An 11,547-nucleotide genomic window follows, 5' to 3' on the forward strand; every position below is an offset into this window, starting at 1 on the left:
TTGTGTCAGAAAATGCAAAACAACTATCGAAGTCACTTTTTAAAAATCAGACGTAAAAATGCTGTAATAGAAAACAAATTATATTTTTGAACAATTCAGAGTCCAACACAAATAATTCATTTAAGGGAATTTATATTCAAAAGATAAAATTGCTCCTTGATTGTGACTGAAGCACTGGTCATAACTTATTTCAGCATATAATATAAATACATATATGTATATCATAAATAATATATATATCACCCCGAGTTGGTATTCACTGTTTGAAAAGTGAGGAACCCAAAGAAAAAATGGTCTCTCATAAAAATTCATGTCTTCTTACCAGTTCTGATGAGGAGAACTGTCTATCTGATCAATCTCCTGTGTATAACAAACATTTTCTGTTTTTATTTATTTTCAACATCACAGTAAAAGGTGGCCAAACACGTCGGTGATTTGGCATGCAAAGAGCATCAAAATGTGGGCAGAATGTGGAGCCCAGCACTGATTTACAGGGAAGCAATCTTTTCAGCGAAACTTCGTGGTCCCAAATCATTTGTAATAAGTAACATTTTCTTCAGTTACGAGGAAGTATTTTTCTAAAAGGAAAGTACACGTTACCTGTGTTGGGCTCCATGTAAAACGTGGGAGGAATACCGTCATTTCCACCTGCAATGCTACACTTAATGCTGTCAAATGGGAGGTCAGCATCGGTGAATTCCACAACTCCCACAATAGTTCCAATTGGGCTGTCTTCTGGAACAGCGAATGTATCAACTGGTGACTTGGGTTTCCATTCATTTTTCCGAGTCACTTGGACGATCAAAGTAGCTGTGGCTATGCAAATCAGACGGTGCAGCACCAGTTAAAATGAAAGAACTTTATCAAATCTTAGAAGAAATGATTGACATTATATAATAAATACAAATTTGCCTCTACTTACTTGTTAAGGAGGGAGTTCCACCATCTGAAATTTTGATTATTATTGTATGTTTGAATTGTAAACCTTCGAATGCTACATTATCATAATCCAAACCTTTAGCGCCAACCTGTGCACATTTATAACACAGATTAAAGAAACATCTTAAATCTCCTTTCATATAAAGTGCCATCAAAATACCTTTTCAACTTAAGGTGTTTTTTTATATTCCCACCACAATATTTTCCATTGAGTCACAACAAATTCCTCATGCAGGTTCAGAACTGGATCATCAATTTGTTGTTTAATCACAACAAGTTAAAGATTGCTCTGTATTTATTTTGAGTTTATGTGAGAGAAAGGTTACAACGGGGAAAAACAATTCTGTCAATCCCAGGAATGCAATGCCACTGAATGAATAATTATGTAGATGTACTCATCCTTCTCAAGCTTTCCCATTGGAGAGCAATGCACATTCGTTTCTGCGGGAGATATTCAAGCGTTTGCACAAGAAACCATCCAAATATTTGAATTAATCATCTGGGATTTTCCAGCCTGTCACGCTGATTGGATCTTCCGCACCAACTGATGTGAAAAGAGATTTCAATAGCGCAATTTCCTTCAAGTGTGCATCCAATTTCCTTTTGAAATTGTTGGTCATCTCCAATTCCAGCATACTTGTGTGTACGGTGTTCCAGGTCATTAGCTCTTGGGTGTAAAATCGCTTTCCCTCACTTTCCCCTGCACTTATTACCCATAATCTTAAATCTGTGCCTCCTCGTTCTTGAATGATCAGCTGCTGGAAACGGCTTCTCTCCATTTACCGTATCTAAGCCTGACATAATCTCGTATACCTCCATCATCTTGTACAGTTCCATCGTCTTGTACACTTCCAGTAATTGTGTACACCTCCATCGCCCTGTACACCTCCATCACCCTGTACACCTCCATCACCTTGTACACCTCCATCATCTTGTAATTGTTGTGTTCTTTGTATCGTTCTTCAGGATGGTGAAGGTTGTAGTGTTGACAAAGAACAGCAAGCAGTGTTTAACAAATAAAGCTAACTACACAACATTTAATTAGATTCTAACATTTGCTAAGGAATTAGATAAGTAAAGAATTCTGCAATACTAAACAATGCTTTCCGCTGAACTATCTCACATCTACACAGTCTGGCCCCCTTCCATTCTCTCCCAGAAGTCAAGGAGGCAAGTGATATTTATATGGGGCGGGATTCTCCCGCAATTGGCGAATTGGCCCGACGCTGGTGCCAGGAACGGCGCGAACCACTCTGGCGTCGGGCCAACTGGAAGTTGCGGAATTCTCCACACTTCCAGCGGCTAGGACAGCGGCGGAGGGGTTGCCGCCACGCTAACCAGCGCTGAAATGCCGGCGCGAATTAGCGCATGCACAGAACCGCCGGTGTGGTTTCGCGCATGCGCAGACTGGCCAGCGTATTCTTGCACATGCGCAGGGGGTGTCTTCTCTGCGCTGGCCATGGCGGAGACCTACAAAGGCCGGCACAGAAGGAAGGAGTGTCCACACGGCAGAGGCCCGCCTGCAGATCGATGGGCCCCGATCGTGGGCCAGGCCACCAAGGGGGACACCCGGGGCCGGATCCCCCGCGCCCCCCTGAGGACCGCACCAGTCAGCCTATTATCCAGGTGCCGCCGTGTGGGACCATGTCCATTTCACGCTGGTGGGACTGGCCGAAAACGGTTGGCCGCTGGGCTCATTGGGGCCCGGAGAATTGCTGGGGGGGGCCGCTGCCAACGGCCCCCGACCGGCGCGGCGTGATCCCCGCCCCCGCCCAAAAACCGGTGCCAGAGAATATGGCAGCCGGCGTCGGAGCGGCGGGGCGGGATTCACGCCAACCCCCGGGGATTTTCTGACCCGGCGAGGGGTCGGAGAATCCCGCCCCTAGTTGCTCTATAGCACCATCTAGTGACTAGAGTAGTAACATTACAATATCCCTTTATGTTCCTTACAATTTCCACATATTGTGACAGTAATCATCTTGTACACCTCCTATCATGTTGTACACCTCCATCAACCTGTACACCTCCATCATCTTGTACACCTCCATCATCTTGTACACCTCCATCATCTAGTACACCTCCATCATCTAGTACACCTCAATCATCTAGTACACCTCCATCATCTTGTACACCTCCATCATCTTGTACACCTCTATCATCTAGTACACCTCTATCATCTAGTACACCTCCATCATCTTGTACACCTCCATCATCTTGTACACCTCCATCATCGAGTACACCTCCATCATCTAGTACACCTCCATCATCTAGTACACCTCCATCATCTTGTGCACCTCCATCATCTTGTACACCTCCATCATCTTGTACACCTCCATCATCTTGTACACCTCCATCATCTAGTACACCTCCATCATCTAGTACACCTCCATCATCTTGTACACATCCATTAAATCCCAAACTCCTTTGCTTTCAGGAGAACAACCTCTGCTTCTCCAACTTAACCTTGTAGTTAAAATCCCTCACCCCGGAACCATTCTGGTAAATCCCGTCTGCACCATCTCCTGGAATATATTTCCACAAGTGTGGTGACCAGAACTGCACACAATATTTTATTCTAACAATGTCATATCACCTTCAAAGATCAATATGCATCCCCAAGTCGTTCTGTCCCTGAGCTCTTTGGAACTGTTCCGTTCAGCCTTTTCCAAAATCTTTTCTTTAAATGAACCACGAACATTTGGAGACTGAGCGAAAATGAAGCACAACAAATTTGAAGGGTCCTTTATAAATTCCAAGGGGCAAGAATAAACTTTCAACAAGCTCATGCTGGGGAATGCAAGAGGAAAGACAGAAGGAGAGGAAGGAAGAAAAATCAATGACAGCCACACTGTTATCTGAAACAAAAAGGGCTTTTACAATACTGCAGAATTAAGCCACGAAAAGGGAAAGCGGAGGCCTTCCTACGTGGACAGCCCTTGCCACTGGCAGGACTCCCCATTGGGAATGTCCTGCCCAGGTTGTAGGTCCCCTCCTCATTACCCCAACCAGGCCTCAGGCATCTTCACCAGGGTTTATCTGGCTGTTTGCCCACTTGGCATGCCCAATCCACTTAAGCTGCACATCTTTGGATTGTGGAAGGAAAACAGAGTGCCTGGAGGAAACCCACGCAGTCACTGAAAGGAAATACAAACACACAGTCACCTAAGGATGGAATTGTACCTGGGTTGCTGGCACTGTGAGGAAGCAGTGCTAACCACTGTGCCACCATGCCACCCCTAAAGAGCTAAATCTCTTACGGTAAACAGCTTTCTCTGAATAGTTTCACAGCAGAGTCCACAAACCAACCTATCATGAAGAGTGTCATCAAATGTTGCCCCAAACTCACAGGGTGTGATTCTCTGTTCCTGAGACTGTGGTGACGCCAGGCCAGGATGTATGGACTTCCACAACAGCAAAACTGGTGCCGCACCTGGACCAATTCAGCAACCGTTGAGGAGCTAGCACTTTCACCACGTGGAACACAATCGATTCCAATGAGAAACAGTGCGGGATTCACCAGGTCCATGATTGGCACTCAGGAGGCTGACAAGCTGCAGCCTCATATACACATTACACTCCCCACATACACTCATCCCAGCCAACAGGATGGCACTGGTTGCACTGTAGCCCACTGATCCCGCTGATGGGTTAGCTGGAATCAGAGGGCACCTAGGGCGGTGGCCTGGGGGTCACCCTCACAGAGCCTTCCAGATTTTAGAACTTATTTTTATCCATCTCAAACAGCACCTCCAAAAGATCCTGGGCTGGATTCTCTGATTTAAGGGCTATGTCCGGAGCATGTGTCTAGTCTTACGGCCAAAAAGTCAGCGATGCCCCCGCACCGATGCTCCGCCCGGTGGGGGGGGGGGGCGAGCAGCCTCCCCACATAAAGCCCGGCTTTACTTGCAGATACGAATGGAGAATTGGCGGGACCGTGGCCATGCATGTGCACTGCTGCGACCTGAAGTGATCATGCCGTACAACATGGCGCCGGACGAGCGCACACCTGGCCTGCTAGATAGTGTCCCCCTGTAATCCCCATCGCTACCCCCGGACCACCCTCACCAGTCGCCCCAGCCCGCTGAAGCCCTTCCGGCCAGCGGAATGACTCTCCTCCCCCCGACTGTGGTGGCGCTGGACAAAGTCCGCAGCTGCCATGCGAGGTCCCCGAAAACTGTGAGCACACACACCCCACAACATCTGGAAGTCGACCCATCGGGGGTGCAGCATCGGGGGAGGGCCTCAGGTGACGTCCTGAGGCCGTCCCAATGGCGTGCAGCGTACTCAGCAATTAAGCTGTTCTTGATGGGGCAGAGCATCCGAAAATGGCGCCGCCCCCAATTTCAGCGTAAAAACGGATTCTCCGGCCAATCGCCGAACGCGATTTCGGTGTTGGCAATCGAAGAATCCAGCCCCCTGTCTCCGTTTCTGTGAAACAGAAAAACTGACCTCTCCCTGAGTGTGATTTGCTCCTTTTCCTCACAAGAGTTCTCTATGTTCTTCTTTCCATCTTTATTTGATGTATCTTTGTGCCTATATCTGTGCATTGATCTCCTTCATTGTCCAGCTCCTCTGCTCGTAGCTCACCTTTGTGCTTGTAGCTCTCCATTGTGTCTGAAGCTCTCCTTTATGTCTGAAGCTCTCCTTTCCTTCTGCCATGCACACAGCTTCTGTTCTAACCTCCTTCCTCTTTGTACTGTTTCCGGGTCAAGGGCTACCAAGCCACATGGGCCAATATTTCTTATCATCCAAGGAAATTATAATTGATCCCATTACAACTGATGCAAATTCTTTAAAAATCCTGCTCAAACATTCTTAAAAACAATTGCAGTCTCCACAGACCTTTTAATAAATTCCACATTGTCCTTATCACACTGCTTCTGGGTCAAAAATGTCACAAGTTTAATATCTGTATACATCATCCTCCTATACCTATTTACTTATTTAGCCAACATTTTGTTTTGTTTTTTGCAGCTTTACGCTTTCAGTCCTTCAATCTACAGAAACAATGCTGTTATATTTTATATCTTTGAGTTTGCCACAAAGTGAAAAGGTATCAAGCTGCCACACTCTTGGATTTTTACAAGCGTGGTGAGAGGTTTTATGAGGGATGATTCTCATACACACTAAGGTGGAGAACTGAAGCCCGCGCATTCTCTGCTGACGTCGCTATAGATCACATGATGCTTCACCAGCAGGGATGTATTTTCTGATACATATAACCCCTCCGCCTTTACTTCTCTAGTACAACAACTTAACATTTATACAACAGACTCACTGTGGTAGTGCGGCCCCTTTAAGGGGGCAGAATCCATAGACCATGTGACCAGCTCGGGGCCAATCACGTGGGAGTGCATGAACCCTGACCAATGGGGTGTTTGCACGGGTCCCTGGGAGCAGGATCCTGGGCAGTGTGGACCAGGCGGTTGAAGAGTTCTGTGCCTGTTACTTGACTGCCCTTTGCCTTTCATCAGTATACCCTGTGTCACCGACTGGAAATCTCTAGTGACTGTCTTGAGCCATCGCATTGACGATGGGGTAAAAGTTTATGATTGCAGCTGACAATCGTTGTGAGTTGAGGAGGGGGGGGGGGAAAGAAAAGTTGAGAAGTAGAAAAGCTCCAGCAAGAGTGGGAATTATTTAAACCATGAGTGAAAATGCCTATGATTGGGAAAGTAGACCCATTTGACCAAGGGGCTGAGAATTAGAGTCAGTGCATCGAACAGCTCCGTTTCTATTTTTCCATGAATAAGATCACAGGCGAGGACAAGAGGAAGGCAATGCTTCTGACAGTTCCTGGACCGCAAACGTTTAATTTAATTAGGAACCTCATGGGGAGGCACTGGCATAATGGTCTTGTCACTAGACGAGTAATCCAGAGACCCAGAGTAATTCTCTGGGAACCCTGGTTCCGTGGCAGGTGGTGAAATCTGAATTCAATAAAAAATCTGGAATTAAAAGGTTAATGATAACCATGAAACCATTGTTGATTGTTGTAAAAACTCATCTGGTTCACTAATGTCCTTTCGGGAAGGAATTCTGCCATCCTTACCTGGTCTGGCCTACATGTGACTCCAAATACACAGCTGACTCTTAAAAAAGCCACTCAGTTCGAGGGCAATTGGGGAAGGGCAACACCAGCTGGCTTTGCCTGTGACACCCACATCCCGTGAAAGAATTAAAAAACACATCCCGAGATGACCCAACTCAAAGTCATTTAACCAGATAGTGAAATTGGTGAAAGAGCATTTCAACCCAAGGCCCTCAAATGTCCTCGAACGTTATAAGTTTAACTCTGCAGTGAGGTATCGTGAGTCTGCCTCAGCCTTCATAGCTAGGCTGCACCAGCTTGCCAAGCTCTGTGAGTTAGGGTCTGCACGAAGCGACATGTTGCGTAAATGGCAGGTTTGTGCGAACCTTACTATCCAGAAGAAACTTCTGCCGGAGACCACGATTATGTTGGAAAAAGTGATCGAAGTAGCTTAGGAGGCAGAGTTCATCGAAAAGGGCACCACTGACCTTTAAAGCATGGCTGAAGGGGAGGTTAACAAAGTACGGGGCGATACGGCCATGAGGCCTGGGGTGGGGTCAACAAGCACAGCGCAGAATCAGGCTTGGTCCTCGCAACAGGACCGGAACTCAAGGAACGGGAAGGAGTCGGGTGCCAACCCGAATCCAAGTTGAACTGCTCTCACTGCAGCAGACTACCGTAGAAGATCTGCCATGTAATAATTATCTTTTTATTGTCACAAGTAGGCTCACATTAACACTGCAATGAAGTTACTGTGAAAAGCCCCTAGTCGCCACATTCCTGTTCGGGTACACCGATGGAGAATTCAGAATTCTCAGCTAGTACGGGAATTGAACCCGCGCTGCTGGCCTCAAACCAGCTGTCTAGCTCACTGAGCTAAACCAACCTCCCTCTGTTCAGGAGTTTGTGTGCTTCCAGTGTAAATGAAGGGGGCACAGTCAAGCAAGTTGCCACGCGAGGCAAAATACTCCAATGCAAAAAGAAACAACAGCAGTCCACAGCGCCACTGAAAATAATGGAGAGGAGCTCTGAAGAAGAGTGAGGAATTGCCAGCAATGCTGCACCAAATAAAGGGGATAACATGAATAGACTACTATGCTGTTTGTCCATTTACTCTGACTTAAACCATAAAGCACCCTTTTTAATGGTACAACCTCTTCTCTGTGCGTTCTTAGGATCATATTTGATGGTTTTAAAGGCAGGTGTTTCAACTTTTGATGATAAATTGTCTTGGATATCAACAAAAGATTTGTGCCTGTATCCACTTTCATTTTGATTTTGTGACCCTCAAGTTTTTGAAATACCCAGAAACGTTGATCGCCCCGCACCGACAAGATGCCGAGTTTCAGCTCCTGAAGTTGCTCGGGTACGTCGTCTTCTGAGTGGTCTTGAACTTCATCTACTAATTTACAGACACGTTAGTCTGCTTAGATGTGCATTTTTCTTGTATATCTTTGGTGTTGCAGAAGTTTTCTGAGCCCTCCTTGCTTTGGCAATATGACCAGTCACAATTCTTGCACTTATTTTCTTTACTCCAGTCTTACCCCATTGAATGTTCAATCTGTGCACATGGGTGACCTGGTTATCTAGTTGCAGCCCTGTTTCTTGTGGTATCCATTTTGTGGATAATCACTCTGACCCTATCTTTGAAGCTTATTTTATTGCTTGTTCCATAGACATACCAACATCCACAGCAGGTTAGAACCATGGAATAAAGCCATAGAAAAGTGCAGAAGAAGGCTATTTGGCCCATCAAGTCTGTACTGACCCTCTGAAAGAGAACCATACGTAGCCCCCCGCCCCCCGCTAACCCCGTAACCCCTAACCCCTCCTAACTTGCACATCTTTGGACACTAAGGGGCAATTTAGCATGGCCAATCCACTTAAGCTGCACATCTTTGGATTGTGGAAGGAAAACAGAGTGCCCGGAGGAACCCCACACAGTCACTGAAAGGAAATACGAACACACAGTCACCTAAGGGTGGGATTGTACCTGGGTCGCTGGCACTGTGAGGAAGCAGTGCTAACCACTGTGCCACCATGCCACCCCTAAAGAGCTAAATCTCTTACAGTAAACAGCTTTCTCTGAATAGTTTCACAGCAGAGTCCACAAACCAACCTATCATGAAGAGTGTCATCAAATGTTGCCCCAAACTCACAGGGTGTGATTCTCTGTTCCTGAGACTGTGGTGACGCCAGGCCAGGATGTATGGACTTCCACAACAGCAAAACTGGTGCCGCACCTGGACCAATTCAGCAACTGTTGAGGAGCTAGCACTTTCACCACGTGGAACACAATCGATTCCAATGAGAAACAGTGCGGGATTCACCAGGTCCATGATTGGCACTCAGGAGGCTGACAAGCTGCAGCCTCATATACACATTACACTCCCCACATACACTCATCCCAGCCAACAGGATGGCACTGGTTTCACCGTAGCCCGCTGATCCCGCTGATGGGTTAGCTGGAATCAGAGGGCACCTAGGGCGGTGGCCTGGGGGTCACCCTTACGACCTGTGGCCCTAAGTTCACAGTGGACAATAAGCGGCGTGCGCAGCTGCACGGCTGCCTTGCAGGCCTCGGCAATGGTGCTCCATGCCCTTCCACCCCGACCCCACAGTCCACCTCCTGGATACTCCTGGCACTCCCCTCGGCCCTGGCAGAAGGACCCCCGGCCAGTGGCATGACTGTCAGCAAACTAAGACGATGTTGGACACTTTCCGTACCCTCTCTCTCTATCAACAGCCATGGCGCCTGTTTCACAATTTTTAAAAGCACAAGTGAACCTCACCATCGGGAATTCACCCAGTGGAGGTGGATAATCACCAGAGGCCCCGGAGAATATCGGGTCAGGCCCACTAATGATATGCCAACGGCGTTTACTGTACGTGTGTTCTGGAACACATTGACGCCGCTGTCGAGGCACATGAATTGCGATTTGACGTGAAACCGGCGCCCACCACGATTTTGGCAACAAAAATGATTCTCTGCCCAATCATTGATGTGTTCTGTGATCTTATCTATGCAATGAATCTACAGAACTGCTGGTGTCTTGACTAGAATGATGTTTTATTGATGTGCACGGGGTAAGGTAACGATCAGAATGCTATACAGACCAAGTTATTATAGAGTTACATTAGATTCTCCTGGAACTACTATTATGTGCAACTATCCCTATGTATGCCTTACAACCTTCTGTCAATAGCCGGATGTCACATGACTGATGTATGATGCCACCTGCTGGTAGGAGGTCGCACTGCCGAGTGCTTGGAATATTATACACAGGCATATCACCACAATCGCATTTCCCAATTCTGGTGTCAGCCGACAGAGAATCCCGTCAACTGTTTTTACCTAATCTTCTCAAAGTCATTCTGAATTGGAAAATATTTTCACCTTCTTCCCAACTACCGCGGTGGAACCGAAACCTCTCTGCAATTAACAATGGTCTAGATGGGAAATGCCCTTTTAAAACCATTAGTTTGCGAGAGGTCTTGCCTCCCGGTTTTGCTGGATGAACTAAGTTTTGTAGCAGCATTAAAGTTTTATTTCCTTCTTGACTGGAGAAATGTTGCGACCTTTAGGTCCTCTGGTGTTTGATTTGCTGTGAGATATAACTGGAATCTTTCCTTATATGACGTCCAAGTCTCACAGTCTTCATCAAATACACCCTTGGCTCTTGTTTTTCCTGCCATTCTGGATCCTGGCTTCTAGGGTCTAGACTTCAACCACCTTCCTCCCTTCCAATTCTTTTGGATGTACGGGTCAAGTGATCCCCTTATCCACATCGCAACTGAGAATTTTTCATTTTACCTGATTGTGGTTTGGCTTTTTCCCAAATAGTGGTCTGTACAGAGTTGGACGGCTTCTGAATTGCAATTCCCGCAGCCTGTTTAGATTTGCCAAGTTCACGGTCCTTGTAACCCAGACTGTACACTTCAACAGCAAACAAGTGTTGCGAACCGCAGTTTTTCTTACTTCTGGTTGAGTTCCATTAGTTTTCTTTCCGATATATTTCCAATGTCTATGTATTTATATTGTGTATTTATCCTATGTCCTATGTCCTATGTTTTTCATGTATGGAACGGTCGACCTGGTCTGTAATCAGAACTATACTTTTCACTGTACCTCAGTACACGTGACAATAAATTTAAATCTTAAAACTTTCAGCATTGGCGGCTGTACTACGCCCACCATATGCAAGCCTGGTCCCGAGAATCTTTTCACCGCTCTCGACGTCACCTCCACTGTTTCCGGTGATGATTTTTTTTAAAGCAATTTTGTTTTCTTGCCACAATCCTCGTTGCCAGTTTTCTTTTTTGTTATATCTCTGATTTTGCCACAAATAGGAAAGGTGCCACCCACTCTGGATTCTTCCAAACATGATGAGAGGTTTTATCAGGAGATGTTGCTCATACGATGTAAGATGGAGAACTGAAACACTCTCTGCTGACGTCACTGCAGGTCACGTGACGTCCCAGCAGCAGGGATATATTCTCTGATACAGAACACTACAATACAGGCACCACTCTCAGATGAATGATTCTGATGCACAATTTCAAAGCTAAGTCACACT

At 46.3% G+C, this 11,547-nt stretch overlaps 1 protein-coding gene across 1 annotated transcript in view; it reads right to left on the bottom strand.

The window, feature by feature from the left end:
- Positions 1 to 1,870, bottom strand: part of LOC140387799 (cadherin-related family member 4-like) — a 30,139-nt gene extending 28,269 nt beyond the window's left edge. Inside the window, exons 1-3 of the mRNA XM_072470926.1 lie at positions 1,739 to 1,870; positions 923 to 1,028; positions 601 to 816 (exon numbers count right to left, since the gene is read on the bottom strand). Of these exons, the coding sequence (XP_072327027.1) occupies positions 601 to 816; positions 923 to 1,028; positions 1,739 to 1,870 (454 nt within the window). The remainder of the gene's footprint in view (positions 1 to 600; positions 817 to 922; positions 1,029 to 1,738) is intronic.
- Between the last annotated feature and the right edge of the window lie 9,677 nt (positions 1,871 to 11,547).

This window comes from Scyliorhinus torazame, chromosome 13 (assembly GCF_047496885.1).
Source record: "Scyliorhinus torazame isolate Kashiwa2021f chromosome 13, sScyTor2.1, whole genome shotgun sequence".
In the NCBI taxonomy this organism is placed as follows: domain Eukaryota; kingdom Metazoa; phylum Chordata; class Chondrichthyes; order Carcharhiniformes; family Scyliorhinidae; genus Scyliorhinus; species Scyliorhinus torazame.